A 15,607-nucleotide genomic window follows, 5' to 3' on the forward strand; every position below is an offset into this window, starting at 1 on the left:
ATCCACTAAAAGTAATTTAACTCACTATATTCCTATTAAGTCTATTTCTAATAAACCTCATATTTTTGCAAAAAGTGAGACCAAATAAATATTAATATTAATAATAACTATTTCATTTATCTTATCATACTATAATAGAAGCTAGAATTAATTGAATACTTATTTGTCTTAAGCTTTATGATTACTACCATGCATACATTATCTCATGTAATCTTTCCCTCAACCCTATGAAACAAGTGTTATTATCCTCGTTTTTAGATCTGACGAAACCAACTCTTGGAGAAGACAAGATAGTTTATTGCAAGGATGGGATGTGAATGAAGTTTGGTTTCAAAGCATAATGTAATATAGTGATTAAAGGGTCAGGATTTAGAATCAGGAAGTAACGAGTTCAAATTTCAATTCCATCAAATTATTAGCTGGATAAACCGAGTTTCAGTTTTCTTATTTGTAAAGTGGGAATAAAATAATAAACACCTTATAGCACTTTATAATAAATAAAGAATACATGTAAAAATACTAGGTAAATGGTTTACCACTCTGCAGTCTATGAAATATCACTTTTAATTATTGAGGTTGAGAGATTTAGTTGATTTTTAATATAGTCACTTAGTTTATTAAGATCAGACTGACTAGTTTCCCAGGTCTTTTGAATTTCTTTCTAGTGTGATTTTTTCAAACATTATTATCCATATTAACTATCAGGCTAGTTAAAGAAAGTTCTGCAAAATTTTTAGAAAATTACAATTTTATTCATATTGAACTAATATTGTTTTTCACTGCAAGTATATCAAAATATAACTTTAAGTCAACTTGAGTGATCCACGGGGACAAAATTTTCACAGGTCTTTATTATAAGAACTATCTTTTTATTCATAGGGATATTCTTTAGCACAGCATTTGTCCTTTATACAAACAATATAAAGAAGAAAAGATTGTAAATGTGTGGTATGTGTAACTATAACCATTATCATTTTTTAAACTTAATATATCATGAATATTTTGTGAAAATAAGTATTTGTGAATGTTAACTAAATTATCACTTAGTATTTTATAGAATTTTTTTGTATCTTTTATTTGTAAAATTTTACAGACAACTACTGAAAATTCAAGATTTTTAAAAAATATTGTTTGATAGTGCAAGTTAATGGCTACCATAGTCTACTACATACACTTTCTATGTTGTAAGTAAACTAATTTCAAATTTTAAAATAAATACTAATTTTAAGATGGAGATAAAACTTATTCAAGTTACATTTACTTCTAAAAATTACATATAAAATGTTTATAGAACATTTGCAGGAAGGTTTCACAGGCAGTGAAACTCACCATTTGAAACTCACCATTCTATGTGGTAAATTTGATATACATGTTACAGAAGAGGAAACTCAGGCAGACAGGATTGAATAACTTACCAAAGATCAGACAATTTATAAGCAGAAGAATTTGAATTCAAACTCATGTTTTTCAAATCAAATCCCATGATTTTTCACTTACTACATGACAATAGATTAATCATTTAAACTCCAAAAAGTATCCTAATAAATTTGATTAGTCACTTTAAAATAATGAAATATTATTAATGGTAACACATCAATGAAACCTAGCTGCCACACTTTTAAGTCACCAGGTCTTCATCTCCATATTATTAGTTATATTTGAAGTTAAAATTAAAATAAACCTTAACAAGATAAATAATGAAATAAACAATTTAAAATCTTACCTAAAATCTGATCCAACTCTCTTCCCATTTTCTGGTTCTCCTGGATCTGGGCATAAATTGGAAGCTGTTTTAATACCTCCCTCATTTACTGGAACAACAGAAAAAAGAAAAGACAAAAAGAATCAAAACATATATGATTAGAAAAACAAGGGTGATATTCATTTAAAGTTGTACATAAAATATATTCTTGTATTTTGTTATTGTAATCACTATAGTTTATATAAAGTTAAATATAGTTTGATAAACCAATAATGAGGACAGAAACATTTTTTCTATTTGTGGACATATAAGAAAGTAAGTTTCATGTTCCTATTCAATGACCTACTAATCTGAATATTAACACATTAACAATTAACACTTTATTTTTAATTACTATCAAATAGTGAAATCTCTTGTAATGCACTCCCAGGGTATCAGTGCCAGAGTTTCCATTAATTATTGGCAGTAGAGAAGTCACCACCAGTTAGGGCAGTGTCGTTTGGGTACTTATTATTTTTAAAGTTGCAATAGAAAATAAGACCCTGTGGAAAAAAGTTTAAGGTTATTACCACTTTTTATTTAGTATATAACAAAGAATTTAGTCTGCCAATGTGAAAGTAAAACTGCGGCGCAAATTATCAAGCATGTCATTGAATTATGATATAATGATGAACATCAAAATAAGGGCTTTACCCTTTAACAATTTCCATGACTGTGTTTTACTTAGCCATTGTACACTTTAAGCAGTTTCTTCAGAACACCCAATTATTAAAAAGTTTTATTAATATTTTCAGTGACTGTGATCACAGTAAATAAATAATTCCCCAAGATAGTGCTTTTTTTCAAATGGGAAGATCAAAACCAGATAAGGTCTGAAATATCTGAGTGATACTGATTCATGAATTCAATCTTACAGTGAATTAGAGAGTAACTTCTATTTTCCTCTTCATCAACTTATCTGCGTTTTAAAGAAAAGAATGGGACCTGAGTAGAGACTCTAGAGAGGGAAGTTGTAAACCTTGCAATGGTTCTTTTCCTACACTGTGGGTTGGAATCACCTGTAGAGCTTTTTTAAAAGAATAAAGACGCTTAACTTTTATGTCTAGATATTCTAATGCAATTACTTTGGGTAGGACCCTGTGGATCTGTTTTTTGTTGTTGTTTTTGTTTGTTTGATTTTTTTTAATAATCCTCCAGGTGATTCTAATGTAGAGTCAATATTGAGAACCACTGGATCCCTGCATCATTTAGTTCAGATTGTCAACTTGTTCATATTGATTTATCAGATAGCAAGATGACTATCAGATGATGGCCGAACAGTCATACCTCTGGTAAAGTTGTCATATTTTCAATTAGATATGAAAATTTGTGTTTGCACCCTTCATTCTATAAAAATCACTTTCCTAAATATCCTCAACAGTATCCTTACTGCTGCCAAATTACGAGTTCACCAATCCACACAAAGCATGTGATATTTTTGCTTTTCTTGGTCTGCTGACTTGCTAATTCATTTCTTTTTATCTTTCTGGCTTTTGTTGCTTCTTATGTTTGTTTTGGCCACTCTCTTACTTTAGCTGATATCACATACAGAGGGCAAATTCAAAGACAGTGACCCATAATTCACCATATTTTATATTTTCCTCGTGGCTTGAAAAATTACCTCTCTGCTAAGAATTTCAAATATATGGTTTTGTCATTTTTTTCCCCAAGCTCCATCCTGCTCCTTCAATGACCTACTAGGTCAACCCACCAAAATTCTCATAGTCATTTCATGTGCATGCTCAAATCCAGCTTAATCACTGATGCTTTTGTTTCTCTATTATCATTCTCTTCCAATTCATCTTGAGTACTAGAACTAAACTTTCTCAAACACAGTTTTCATTACTGTCCAAATATCCTATGATTCTAGATTTCTAAGTATATAACCTCTATTACCCACTAGCCACCAAGATACATCCATAACTCAAGTCCAACAGATTCTTCATTCTTCTGCAGTTGTACTGGTTAGCCATGCTCATTCCATGCTCTGTGTTTTCTCCAGGTCTCCATGTTTTCCATTTCTTCCTCTTTAGCTATCAAAATTCTATATAATTTTCAAGACTCAGCTCAAGTCCCACTTTTTGCAAAATACAGTCTCTCATTTTTTTCCAGATTTTCTAATCCCTCTTTTTATATGGCATGGACAATTTTATATTTAATTTTTAAATTATTTTGTCATACTGTTAGTAGTTTCATATTCCTTAGTCATATATACAAATATATTATACACTTGATAAAGATAAGGAAAAACTTATAATTATTTTAATATTCCCACAGTACCTAGATGGGGGTTAATGACTTCTCAGTAAATATTTCCTAGTAGGTTGATTAAAAACAATGTGTTGTACACTGTTTTCAATGAGTATTTTTTCTATGGGAAGAACTATCCTAACTGACTTTTGAAAATATTATAGTATATGCTATTAAAATGTGACTTTTTTAACATACAATAGAGACAAGAAAAAGAAGTGGTATGACTTAGGCTTCCTACACTATTATATTAATTTTATAACACAGATTATAGGTAAAAATAGACGTGTCTGCGAATACATTAGAAAATAAAAATAATAAAAAATTTCATTTTTTCCATTTCATCATCATTATTGCCTAGGTTAATATAAATTTTAACAATAGCTAACACACAGTACTATGTGTCAGGAACTAATCTACACCCTTTACATGTATCAGCTCATTTAATCCTCACACAAATCTGAAGGGTAGCTACTATTATTATATGTTTCCTACAGGTGAGGAAACTGAGGCATAGAGAGGTTAAGACACATTTCTAAAGTCCTATTTTCACTTTCTGCCTTAGTCTTTGTTTCGACCTTGGCAGACTGATTCAAGAAATTCTACTCTTAACACCTGAGCTCTCCATCCTGTACAGAAAGCTCAGAAAGGAGAAAGGGCATCAATACTTAAAATTCAAAACACTTTTCCAAATATTTTATCTTAGATTGCAGAGCATATTTATAACTTTCACCATGTTCACTTAATTAATCCCAGTTCTTATGATTTAATTGTCAAATTACTTTTGTCTGTTTGAAAGTGTCCTTTAAACTGCTGTCTTTGGACATCTGCAATAGTGAAAAAGTTCCCAACTTAAATTGTAAAGATAACGGGAGAGCTCCTGCATGATACATGTATTTAGTGTTCTTTAATTAAAAAATTTAAAATAAAAAATAAAGTATATAATCTCTTATTTATCTGATATTTAGATGCTACAAAACTGCCCATAGCTAGTGACGCCAAGACATTCAAATGAAGTTAGTATCCATTCAATCAGCTGCTTTCATTACGTAATGCCATTCAAACAACTGGACAAATATTTATCATTTTTACTTCTTTCAATTTGAATAGTAACTTGTAAAAAGAACATGAGTGCTCTTTAAAAGTTAATTACATGGACAGGGTCCTGCCTCTTGAAAAGAGCATAACTACAGGGAATATCCTTTTTGCTCTGATCTTTAAGGACAATAATAATAATAATGTTATTATTATTATTATTACTAGTACTAATACAATATGAATCCTTTCCCCCACACATCAGTGACAAAAAGAGAGGGCAGAATTTATAGAATTAAGAAAATTGGATGAATTATCGTTTCTTATAACATTGAAGTATATTTATTATATGTGCTTATAAAATATGCTATAGGAATTTTAATTAACATACTATATTATTATATATTCTAGCTTTAAAATACTATAAAATTAGTCAACATCAAAATAAAATATTGTTATTACAAGCACGTTTTCTTAAGCTTCTGATTTTACATAGCACATAATGTACTCTAAAGATAAAAATAACTAGATCCTGAAAGTCATGTTACTAAAAGTCATCTCTACATTACCTCATCCAGGCTAGTGGCATCTTAGAATTTTTTTTATATTAGATTTAAAAATTGTATTCCACCTTATAAAATAGAATGCTTTGGATCTTGTTCTGAACTCCAACATCATGAATGTAGACAGAATGTTATTTTATACTAACTTTATATCCTAAAAGAGTTGCCACTTAACTCATTTAGCTTCCCAATAAAATGTTGGATCATTGCCAACTGAGACTGTATTTTATTCACTCTTTTTACTTTCTTAGTCTAGCATGGTGCTGCCATGGAGAAGTAGTTCAAATAGAATTGTGAAATGAATGCATAATAAGAATGCATGAAAGCATGGACTTGAAGAAGATGAAATAATTTTTAAAAATACATTATGGAAAGCTCACAGTTTCCTTATAATTCCACCTTAAAATTTTAGAAGAGCCTAGTAGAAAAGTTGGCAAGAATAAATTCACTCAATTCAACATTTTAAAATATAAAAATTTATTTTTATTTTTTAAATTAAAAATATTTTTTCCTTTATTTGCAAACCTACTCTCTTTGATAAACAACAAGAAGGGATGGAAAGAGACTACATAGAGTTCAGGTACTAAAGTAGGAAAAAGAATCTGAATTAGCCATTTAAACGACCAAATGCTTCCCATGAACACTACTGCAGTTTCCTGAATCTCTTATTAATTTGTTTCTTAGTTAAACTTTAAAGGTGCTATTATGGGAAGACGCACTTTAGAAATGTGTGTAGCTCATGTCCTCCATAATTATGCTCACTCCTGGAAGTTCTAGTGATTGAATAGTTTTTTCAAAGAACACAAGCTTTATTATTATTTTTTTCCTTTGAAAGTTTAATGTCAGATAAAAATTGTCTCCTTTTAAAATTATTTGGCTCTGTGTCAAATTAACGATTCAAAGAGATGAAGACCGAAATGCCTACTTGATAACAAATATATAATAATGATAAAAATTAAAGCATTATAACTTTCTCTGTGATCAACCATAGAGAATATATATTTGTAACTAGCTATTAAATATTTGAGAAAAAAATTGTAGGAAAATAACTTTAAAATAATGTTGGCTTGTTATTGGTGCTAAAAAAAATTGGCATAAATAATCTGTCTTGATGAGAGTTTAATTATTTCTATTCAAAAATAAAAATAAGAAAGCACAAGAGTATATTTTATATCCTACATAAGCTGTAATGGATAAATGTAAAATGTATTTTAAAATTATGAAGTAAATTAACATTTTTTGCTTTATGAGTAACTTTTTTCTTTTTGTCTCATTAACTTTACTCCTGACATTTAAAAGTAAATATTCTTTAAATTAAAAAAAAAATAAAAATATTTATATATATAGATATATATTTAATCAGGGTTTATTTGTTTCCCCAGATACACTATTATGTTTAAATTTCCCTTTCTTGTTCACCCTCATAACCACTGTACAAGAACAATGAAAATAATATGTATGTCCACTAAGGCAATATACCAAGTATAAAAAGTTACATACACATTTTTCTTATTGAATAAATTCGATGTGTAACATTGTGTAAGATTTAGGTGTACAGCATATTACTATGATACATTTATATATACTGTAATATTTATAATTGTTGATGATGTAGAGTTGCATACATCTTAATTTCCGTATAAATAGCCTAATTTTCCCAGGACATCTGAAGGTTTGAAGCATGAAGCATATAAAATAACATTTGTGTAACCAAAATGAGGAAAGGGTAAGAAAGTGATAGCCTATAATTCTTCTTAGATTTCTAAAATAAATAGATTAGCCAGACAAAATATTAGAAAAAAAAAAGTAGTAAACCTAATTATTTAAGTCTGCATCATTTCCTTCATGTTGACATGATAAAATTTGAAATGTCAGAATAATTTCACCTAACAACTTTTTTATGTTTATATTTTCTTGTATAGGAAAAATATCTTTCTCTCTGAAGTGTATCAAATAATTAATATATGAAAAATACTGTAGATTTATTTTCCCTAAAAACTGTTATCAATTTTGAAAATATGTTTTAACCCTAAAAATATAACAATAAATCATACTTATACAGCTAAATACTTTGAAATGAACTGTTTAATGCTTTCCAAACAGGTAACCCAATTTGACATTTTCCTACTGATATCTGCTATTTTTGGTTTCGTATTCTCAAATCTAACAAAATGTGAAAAATCACATTTTAAAATTAGGACACTTTAAAATATTTGATACCAACAGGCTCCAAGTTTGCTTCTTGATAAGTGATGTAACTGCTCAATTTGTGCCATTTACTGTTACAAATACAACTCAATAAACATGTGGGTAGAATCCTTTACTGATATAACTATAATGAATGATTTTTTTAAGAAATAGTTTTAAACTCACTTCATCAGATGATTTAGAATTGAATAAAAATAAATCATGTTAAAAACGTATTTTTGCTAAGAAGATAATATTTATTTAAAATAACTAATCTTATTTATTATCAATAAGGCATTTTAGAAGTCAGATGTGGTATCATGAATGGCTTCTTTTAAAATTTATAATATGTATCTGCAGGAACAGTAAGGCAGGGTATTTCTACAAACTGCTGATTGATTTATATTGAAAAAATTCATAGCTTTCTTAAAAATCTTATTTTATGTTCATATATGGTAATATAACAATGAATATTCAAATTCAATGATTCTTAATCTGAGATTAATGGATTAACTTCAGATCATCTATAAATCCCTGAATGTTAAGCAAAATTGTGCATTGGGGCAGCACATAAATATGTGTACCTCAGTTCATTTCATGAGATTTTCAAAATAAAACAAAAATTAATTAGCTAGTTAATTCATTTACAAGATATCTGAAGTGTTTGTATAAATTAACTCAAATTAAAATATTTTTCCTTAAATGAAAAATTGCTATTTAAAGAAATTTTTCCTTAGAAAGATAATTATGTTGAAATTTAGATATGTTCAAACAAAAATTCCTACAAGAAACCATTAATTTGATGATTTTCACTCATTTTTTTATCTCACATACTAGAATTAGAAAACTAGAATGTTATCAACATGCTAGATCAAAAGAGTTTTTTCTTTTACATTTTGAAACAATCTGAGCTCCAAAGTTTACCACAATAACCCAATAACTCAATATGCATTTAAATTCAAGAAAATATTGAATAATCATGCATGTTATATAAATATTAATGCAGTTAATTTGGTAAATACACATTTTTATAAAACACACAAACAACACAGACACCACAAACTTCACTCTTGCACTAGAGAAAGGAACAAAAAAAAGAGTACACTCACAGATAGAAAACTTGTTGCTGTTGTCTTTCCCTGGAAACAATTTAAATCCTCTAGATTTAAAATCTATGGCCTTTTTCACTAGTTAAGAAAACAAACAAAAACATGTATCAGGATACACAAGTTTAAAATGAAATTCAAGTTAACAAATTTTGTTAGCATGGAATTATGCAAGTTAAAAAAACTGCTTTCTTAAGCCTGATATAGGGCACCCAGAAGAAAATAAAGAAGAAAAAAATAGCAATCTGATCACTAAGCAGTAAAAATACCAAGCAGTATAAAAGGATTTTAAGTGTACTATAGGGAGAATTTTGCATACATGTATAGGTACTTTTTAACACTACCCAGTTTTAATAGAAGAGCAAAACATTAACTCTTTATCATAAAACATTTGAATTCATCAAATTTTATGGAATAAATTAAACTAGAAAAATAAAAATACTGATACATTATAAAAGTGGGATGAATTTAATGAGCTTGGTTTTTAAAATAAACTAGTGTACTTTTAAGGTAATTTAACCTAATTGAAATATAAGGACACATTTAAGAAAATTACATAATTGAAAAAACTTAAAATACATTTTAGTATTTCTGCCAATAACCATTTCCTTTCATACACATTGCTTGTGAACGATGATTGATGTTCAGTCCATATTGTACAAAATTTATGAAAGTGAATTACAACTTTTTGGATTTCATCTAAAATATCTTGCTACTCTTTTTGATATTATTATATGAAAAATCAACATCATAAGAGGCTGGCATATTTCATTGTGTACTATATTACAGTAGATATGACTGGATTTGCCTTAAAAAACATACAAGTTCAATGAAGTAACTTGGAACATTTTAAAAACATTTTTTCAAGTATTTTGGATGAAGGAAAAAAAAGTATTATTTCCTTTTAAGTATAAATTATTTTATTAACTACAGCGGCTATATAATTTTTAAAGGGATAAACTATAGTTCAGAAGACTACTTTCTACTTTATTTAAATTTTTAATGACACTAAGTGAAATAAAGAAAAACTATTTAATTAAAACCTCACCCCACTAATTAAAAATGTTATGTAATCTGATCTGAGATATTTAAATAACAATTATTTTCTTTACAAAAAAACATGAACAAGAATCCAAGGGATATATTTAGCTTCCTCAATTATAATTTGAATTTTTTACATAATGCATTTTATGAGGTTTATAGGTAGAAATGATAGCTTGAAACATTTAGGCAATTAGGTTTTGTTCACTCCGTGAATTTGAAAAAAGCAAAACAATTTTTGTTAGATAGTTTAAAATGATCATTTCACTAAATCTTACTTGCCATTTTACCCAATTAATTCAAATTAAGGATATTTTATTGCCTTTGAAACATTTTAAGGTAATTTTTTTCTTGTCACTACCTTCAAAAGTAGAAAGGTAGAGGCAGACTCTTATGGCTTACTGAAATACACAGCTGTAAACTATCTATACATAGTACATATAAAAAATATGAAAATGATCATTGGAGTAGGATTTAAGAGACCTGATTCTTAGCAATTAGTAGTTGTTGATTTTGGACAAGAGTCTGCCTTTTTACCTGTCTCTTCTCTTAAAATAAGTAGCTAGGACTAGATGACTGCTCAGTTGCTTTACAATTTTGAGATTCTTTATCTGAGGCCCTTTATTTACAATGAAAGAATGACTACATCTCTCTCAAGTTATGTTTTTCGTTGTAATTCTCTTCCACACCCCAGCCCCCAAGGTAAGCTCAAGTTTAGTCCTACTGTTGTATTTGGTTGGCTGCTCTAAATTTAGTTCTGCCACTTGTAAATTTTCCTGCTGCCTGAAAATTATTTTTAACAAAATTTACATTTTGTATTTTGAGGCATAATTCTAGATTCTCCCAATCCAAACATGAATTATAAGTAGGAATTCTACCTCTACTTTTCTCTGCATTATAAGATTTGACTTTAAGTATTACAAAGGGGTTGGAAAATTTCATAGTAGTTTTAACACAAATCTGGAATTCTTAAATTTTTTTTTTTTAATGAAAAGATTGTAAACTCAAAGGAGAAAATTAAAGAAGAAAAATCCAGAGGGTCAAAGAGCTCAGTTACTAGAAATAGAGGATTTTGAAAACAACTCTGTGTGTGTGTGTGTGTGTGTGTGTGAGTGTGTGTGTATAAACTAGGTTTATGTAATGGGCTTATATCTAAATTTGACTATTTGGTTGGTGAGGTCAGAGACAATACCTAGCTAAGAAAATGTCATCTCAGACCAGGAAGTTTTAAACAGTTTCCTGGTTCTGAAGGGACTTAACCTTATTTTTTAAAAGCATCTATTTGTCAATTTAAATTGAAGAAAAGTGAAAAGTATAAATAATTGTAATACAGATGCAGAAGATGGAAAGCCAGGAGAATAACCATTTTAGGAGATAAAAAGGAGTGAAGAGAAAATAATATAAAATTTAAATTCACCCAAAACTTTAAAATATGTTAAACAGGAAACACATACTTTAGATATTTTTATAATTTCAATAGAAAGAGCATACAGCATATCTCTTCTTGAATAAATTGAAAGGACAAATACTGTAAGTACCAATTGCAAGACGCTGCTCTAAATCATAAATCAGTGAAACGTTAATTCTCAAGTATATGCCATAAAAACATATATTATATATTACAAGGTATATGTATTAAGTACCAACATGACATCAAGCAATGGCGTTTCTAGTGATCACATTTAACTTATAAAATTAACCTGACCTTTCTAACAAGTGTATTCCAGTTATAAGATGTCAAATTTATTTTATCATAAAGATATTAAAATATGTTGTGGTATTTTACATAATTTTATAAACATTAAAAGACAGTTTGTTGTTTGTGTCGATTCCTTCCACTGTACTATTTCTCAAAAGCAGCAACATTATTTTACTCAAGTAGTACTATGATTGAATGAATATATGCAATATTGTAAATTCTGGTTTATTTAACTAAAGGTATTTTGTTTGGAGGATTTCCTTTGTTAATCATGAATTAGGAAGGAAAGAAGTGATAAAAGAATGGATGTTCAAGATGAAGCACCTTCATGTGTAAAGCTATTTTAAATACATAAAAAATGTATGTTCTAATAAATTTTTAATACATTTCATTAACTGCAAGACATGTAGACATATGTGCCAAGATCCCTTTCCTTTATTTTCTTCTGCTTTTCACTTTTCACATGTCAAACAATTTTGTTCATTTTTGTTTATTACTTTTTTGGTTTGACTCGTGCTTTTTTTTAGCATAATGAAAATATTTTATAATACAGAAAATGTCTGGCAGAAAGGAATATATTAGGCCAACAATCAAATCCATCTGTTTAGTTGTAAGCCCCAGACACTAGGGAAAAACATTTTGTTTCTGTAATCCTCATTTAAGCAGTTTAAACCACTATAGAGGATTATAACTGTACTATTTTCCAGATCAATTATTGTTCGGTTATTTTCAAAAAGAATTTGAATTTTAAAAACTTAAACAAAAAAAAAAACTGATGGTGACTGATTTTACTTAAACCTTATCTAACTTCCATGTTAATTGGCTAAAGTCACTTACTTGAAATTATTTAAATTACAATGCCTTATTATAAAGATTAATCATATATGCACATACATGGATAAATTGCTAGATTTAGTTTCAAATGTCAACTTTTTTTGTGAAACAGGTGGCACATGAGTTTATGTTGAAGAATCTCTGTTAGTAGGAACAAAGTGCTGGTGCCATTCTTTAACATTAGGAAACTGACCACAATACACAGATGCACTAAAGGGAATTCAACCATCAGTTGGAGGCTTAGAAAACATGACCTTTACGTGGTCCGTCTATCACCCAGCCTCTAAAACTTGAAGTCATAAAACATTTCCCGGATTCAAGTTCCTTATTTTAAAATTGATAGACTCTTCACTACATAATCTCAAAAGTCACACACCAATAATTTTTTATTCTATTTCACTCCTATGTATATACAGTGAAAATTTGTAATTTTTCAGAACATTTATCTTAGAAAAAGAAGAAACAGACATGTTTAATATTAGTGAGCAGAATATTTTTTCATTGGAAAAAACTATTTCAGATTTGTATGGGACTCCTGTAGAAAAACATTGGCACTATTTATTAAATGTTATCAGAACATCTAAAAACCCTTTCATTTTCTACTTAAATTGTATTCAAATATGATAAAAATAAAACAAATGAAACATTCTGTTTAGCTTAATCTTCCAAATTTGTAGTATTTATTTTGACAATAACTTATCTTGCAAGTGGCAGTAGCTGCATTATAAATCTACAATTAAGTGAGAATATGATGGTCCTTGTGAAAAGGAAAATAATTTCTTTTGAGAAAGTCATTTGTATCCTACTGATTTATTTTTGTTATTTTTGCTTCAACTTCTCAAATGTACAATGCCTTTCTCTTCTTTTAAACTGTTTTTGACATCATGCTATCTAGATATATAATTCCTACTTTTTATTTTGAATTAAGTATCATCTTTATCTTTATACTCAATAAATAAACTATACTAATAAAATAAACATCAGTTTTTGTTTTGGTTATTAAAACTAATGTGTGTTCGTGTGTGCGTGTGTGTGTTCCATTTTGAGAACACGGCACATCTCACCACTGACAGTAGATCCATTTACATGGGTATTAGAATATATAATCAATCACTTGCTAAGGGATTTTATATAGATCTAGATAATGTTAAAACACAGTGACATTTCTCTCACTGGACCAGGAGTTGGGAAGCCTGTATTCTAGTCCCATAAGACATGGAACAAGTTGTTTAACTTCTCTATATATTCCTAAGAGAGTCATTCATTTACCCTTAAGTATTTAGGTGTAGAATTTAGAGCAAAGGAAGAAGAAAAGACTAATTAATCAGAATTCTCAATTCTATCTCAAAGATTAAAATGTTTTTAGAGATTCTAAAAGTATTTTACTACGTTCAGAGGAAAAGTTTTGTTTGTTTGAAAGTAAATTGTGGCTCCAGGTCACAGGCCTAAAGACACTACAATTTAACACTTTTTTTCTACATCCTGTACTGGCAGAACTCTTCTTCAGAACATATTTAGCATGGAAGCTGCTAATTAGTCACTCCATCCATATTATCCTTAGAAGAAGAAAGATCAAGAAACTACACTGATGCCAGTAAAAACTAGGTAGTATTCTTGTGGTGTCTGCTTTACTATCTTTCATATAAAATTTACCACTGGATACAAATTTCTGAGAAAAGAATATTTGCTTTATAAATGTTGCTGTAGTGTAATTTTAGAAAATGATTAAAGGTATGCTGCAAGTAAATCATATTTCTGGACTACACAGTACAAAAAGGTATAATAGAAAATTCAGCAGCATATTAGTAAGTGGTTCATGAGTCTTTGTGAAAAATATTTTATTTTAGAATATGTTAAAATAAAAGAAAAGAAATAATACTGGCCTTCATTTGATGAGAAAATTAGTGGTGCAAAGAAATATGTTCAATAGCACTGAAAATTCATTTGTAAAGACATATATTAGGGATATGCAAGATCCAAAATATTCTCAAATTTAAAATGATAGACCAATTAATTTTAAAAGAAATGATATATATTCAATTTTATAATTACTTAAAATCTAATGTTTCTGCCTTTTAAAAATCACTAGAGATAAGTAATATGGTTTAGACACTCCAGTATTTTTTTAAGTCCTAAACGTCTACTTATGCTACCCTGCTAGTTTGTGGCTAGCACTTACTCTTGCATATTGAATATGTAAGTATAAAATTTATATGATGCCCTATTTATAGTTGAAAGAAAATTTACAATTATACATTGCACCATATACTTAAATTCTAAGAATCAGGACATGGCAAAAGTTCAGTAAATGTTAGTTACTTTATTATTATTATTATTTATAATTTTAAGATCTAGTCAGTTTCAGATGTCATTCCAATTGGGGATGCACTATACTAAAATTTTTAAACTACTTTGTGTTATGTCTTTTTCACTGTGTAGGGATGTTATACAAATTCATAAACTCTACCTGGATTTCCAACTTAAATTTTATTTTTTATATAAAGTTATAAACCTCCCCAAATTCTTTGGTCAAGATAGTAAATTTAGTATAAATGTATAGAAACACACATATATATATATATATAAAATCATATTAGTTTATATGAACATATGTGTAGTTATTCAGCATATTTAAGGTGTTCTTGTAACAGGCCCATTTTCACTTTTACAAAAGAGGATTCTAGGGCTATAACGTCTCAAAGTTGTAACAAGATCACCCTAGACTCCAAATCTTTGAAATCTTATTTTTCAACCACTTCAGACTAAGGAATAAGTCTAAAATTTTTACTTGGAAAACTGAACAGAGTTGCAAGTGTGAAAAGGAGACATCATATTTTATAAAATCAATTTGTTAATTTTCACGTCTTCTAGATTTAATTAATTTTGTTATTTTTTATTTGAGAGACAGTGGATGCTAATGAATAAAGACACTAAATTCTGTATGTGGGCTTTCTTCCCTTCCAGAAATGGAACAACTTCAGAAATCCATAACACTTATGTAGGTACCAGCAGATGCACCAGCAATGCTTGGCGTAACAGGTCTTACAGTTATGGTGTGCAGTAAAATGTCAGGATTATAAGAAAAATGTGGGATTTTATATATTCTCTTTAGGGATTCTTATAATTGGCATATTGAAAGTCACCATATGGG

General features: G+C 28.6%; 1 protein-coding gene across 3 annotated transcripts in view; it reads right to left on the bottom strand.

The window, feature by feature from the left end:
- The window catches only part of CSMD3 (CUB and Sushi multiple domains 3), a 1,176,048-nt gene that overhangs the window by 699,612 nt on the left and 460,829 nt on the right, over positions 1-15,607 (bottom strand). For 2 of the 3 annotated variants that reach the window (XM_068525308.1, XM_068525307.1), the window contains 2 exons: positions 8,886-8,963; positions 1,724-1,811 (listed from right to left, as the gene is read on the bottom strand). In XM_068525308.1, coding sequence (XP_068381409.1) covers positions 1,724-1,811; positions 8,886-8,963 — 166 coding nt within the window. The remainder of the gene's footprint in view (positions 1-1,723; positions 1,812-8,885; positions 8,964-15,607) is intronic. The other variant, XM_068525309.1, reaches the window with a different exon arrangement.

This window comes from Eschrichtius robustus, chromosome 17, assembly GCF_028021215.1.
Source record: "Eschrichtius robustus isolate mEscRob2 chromosome 17, mEscRob2.pri, whole genome shotgun sequence".
Lineage (NCBI taxonomy): Eukaryota > Metazoa > Chordata > Mammalia > Artiodactyla > Eschrichtiidae > Eschrichtius > Eschrichtius robustus.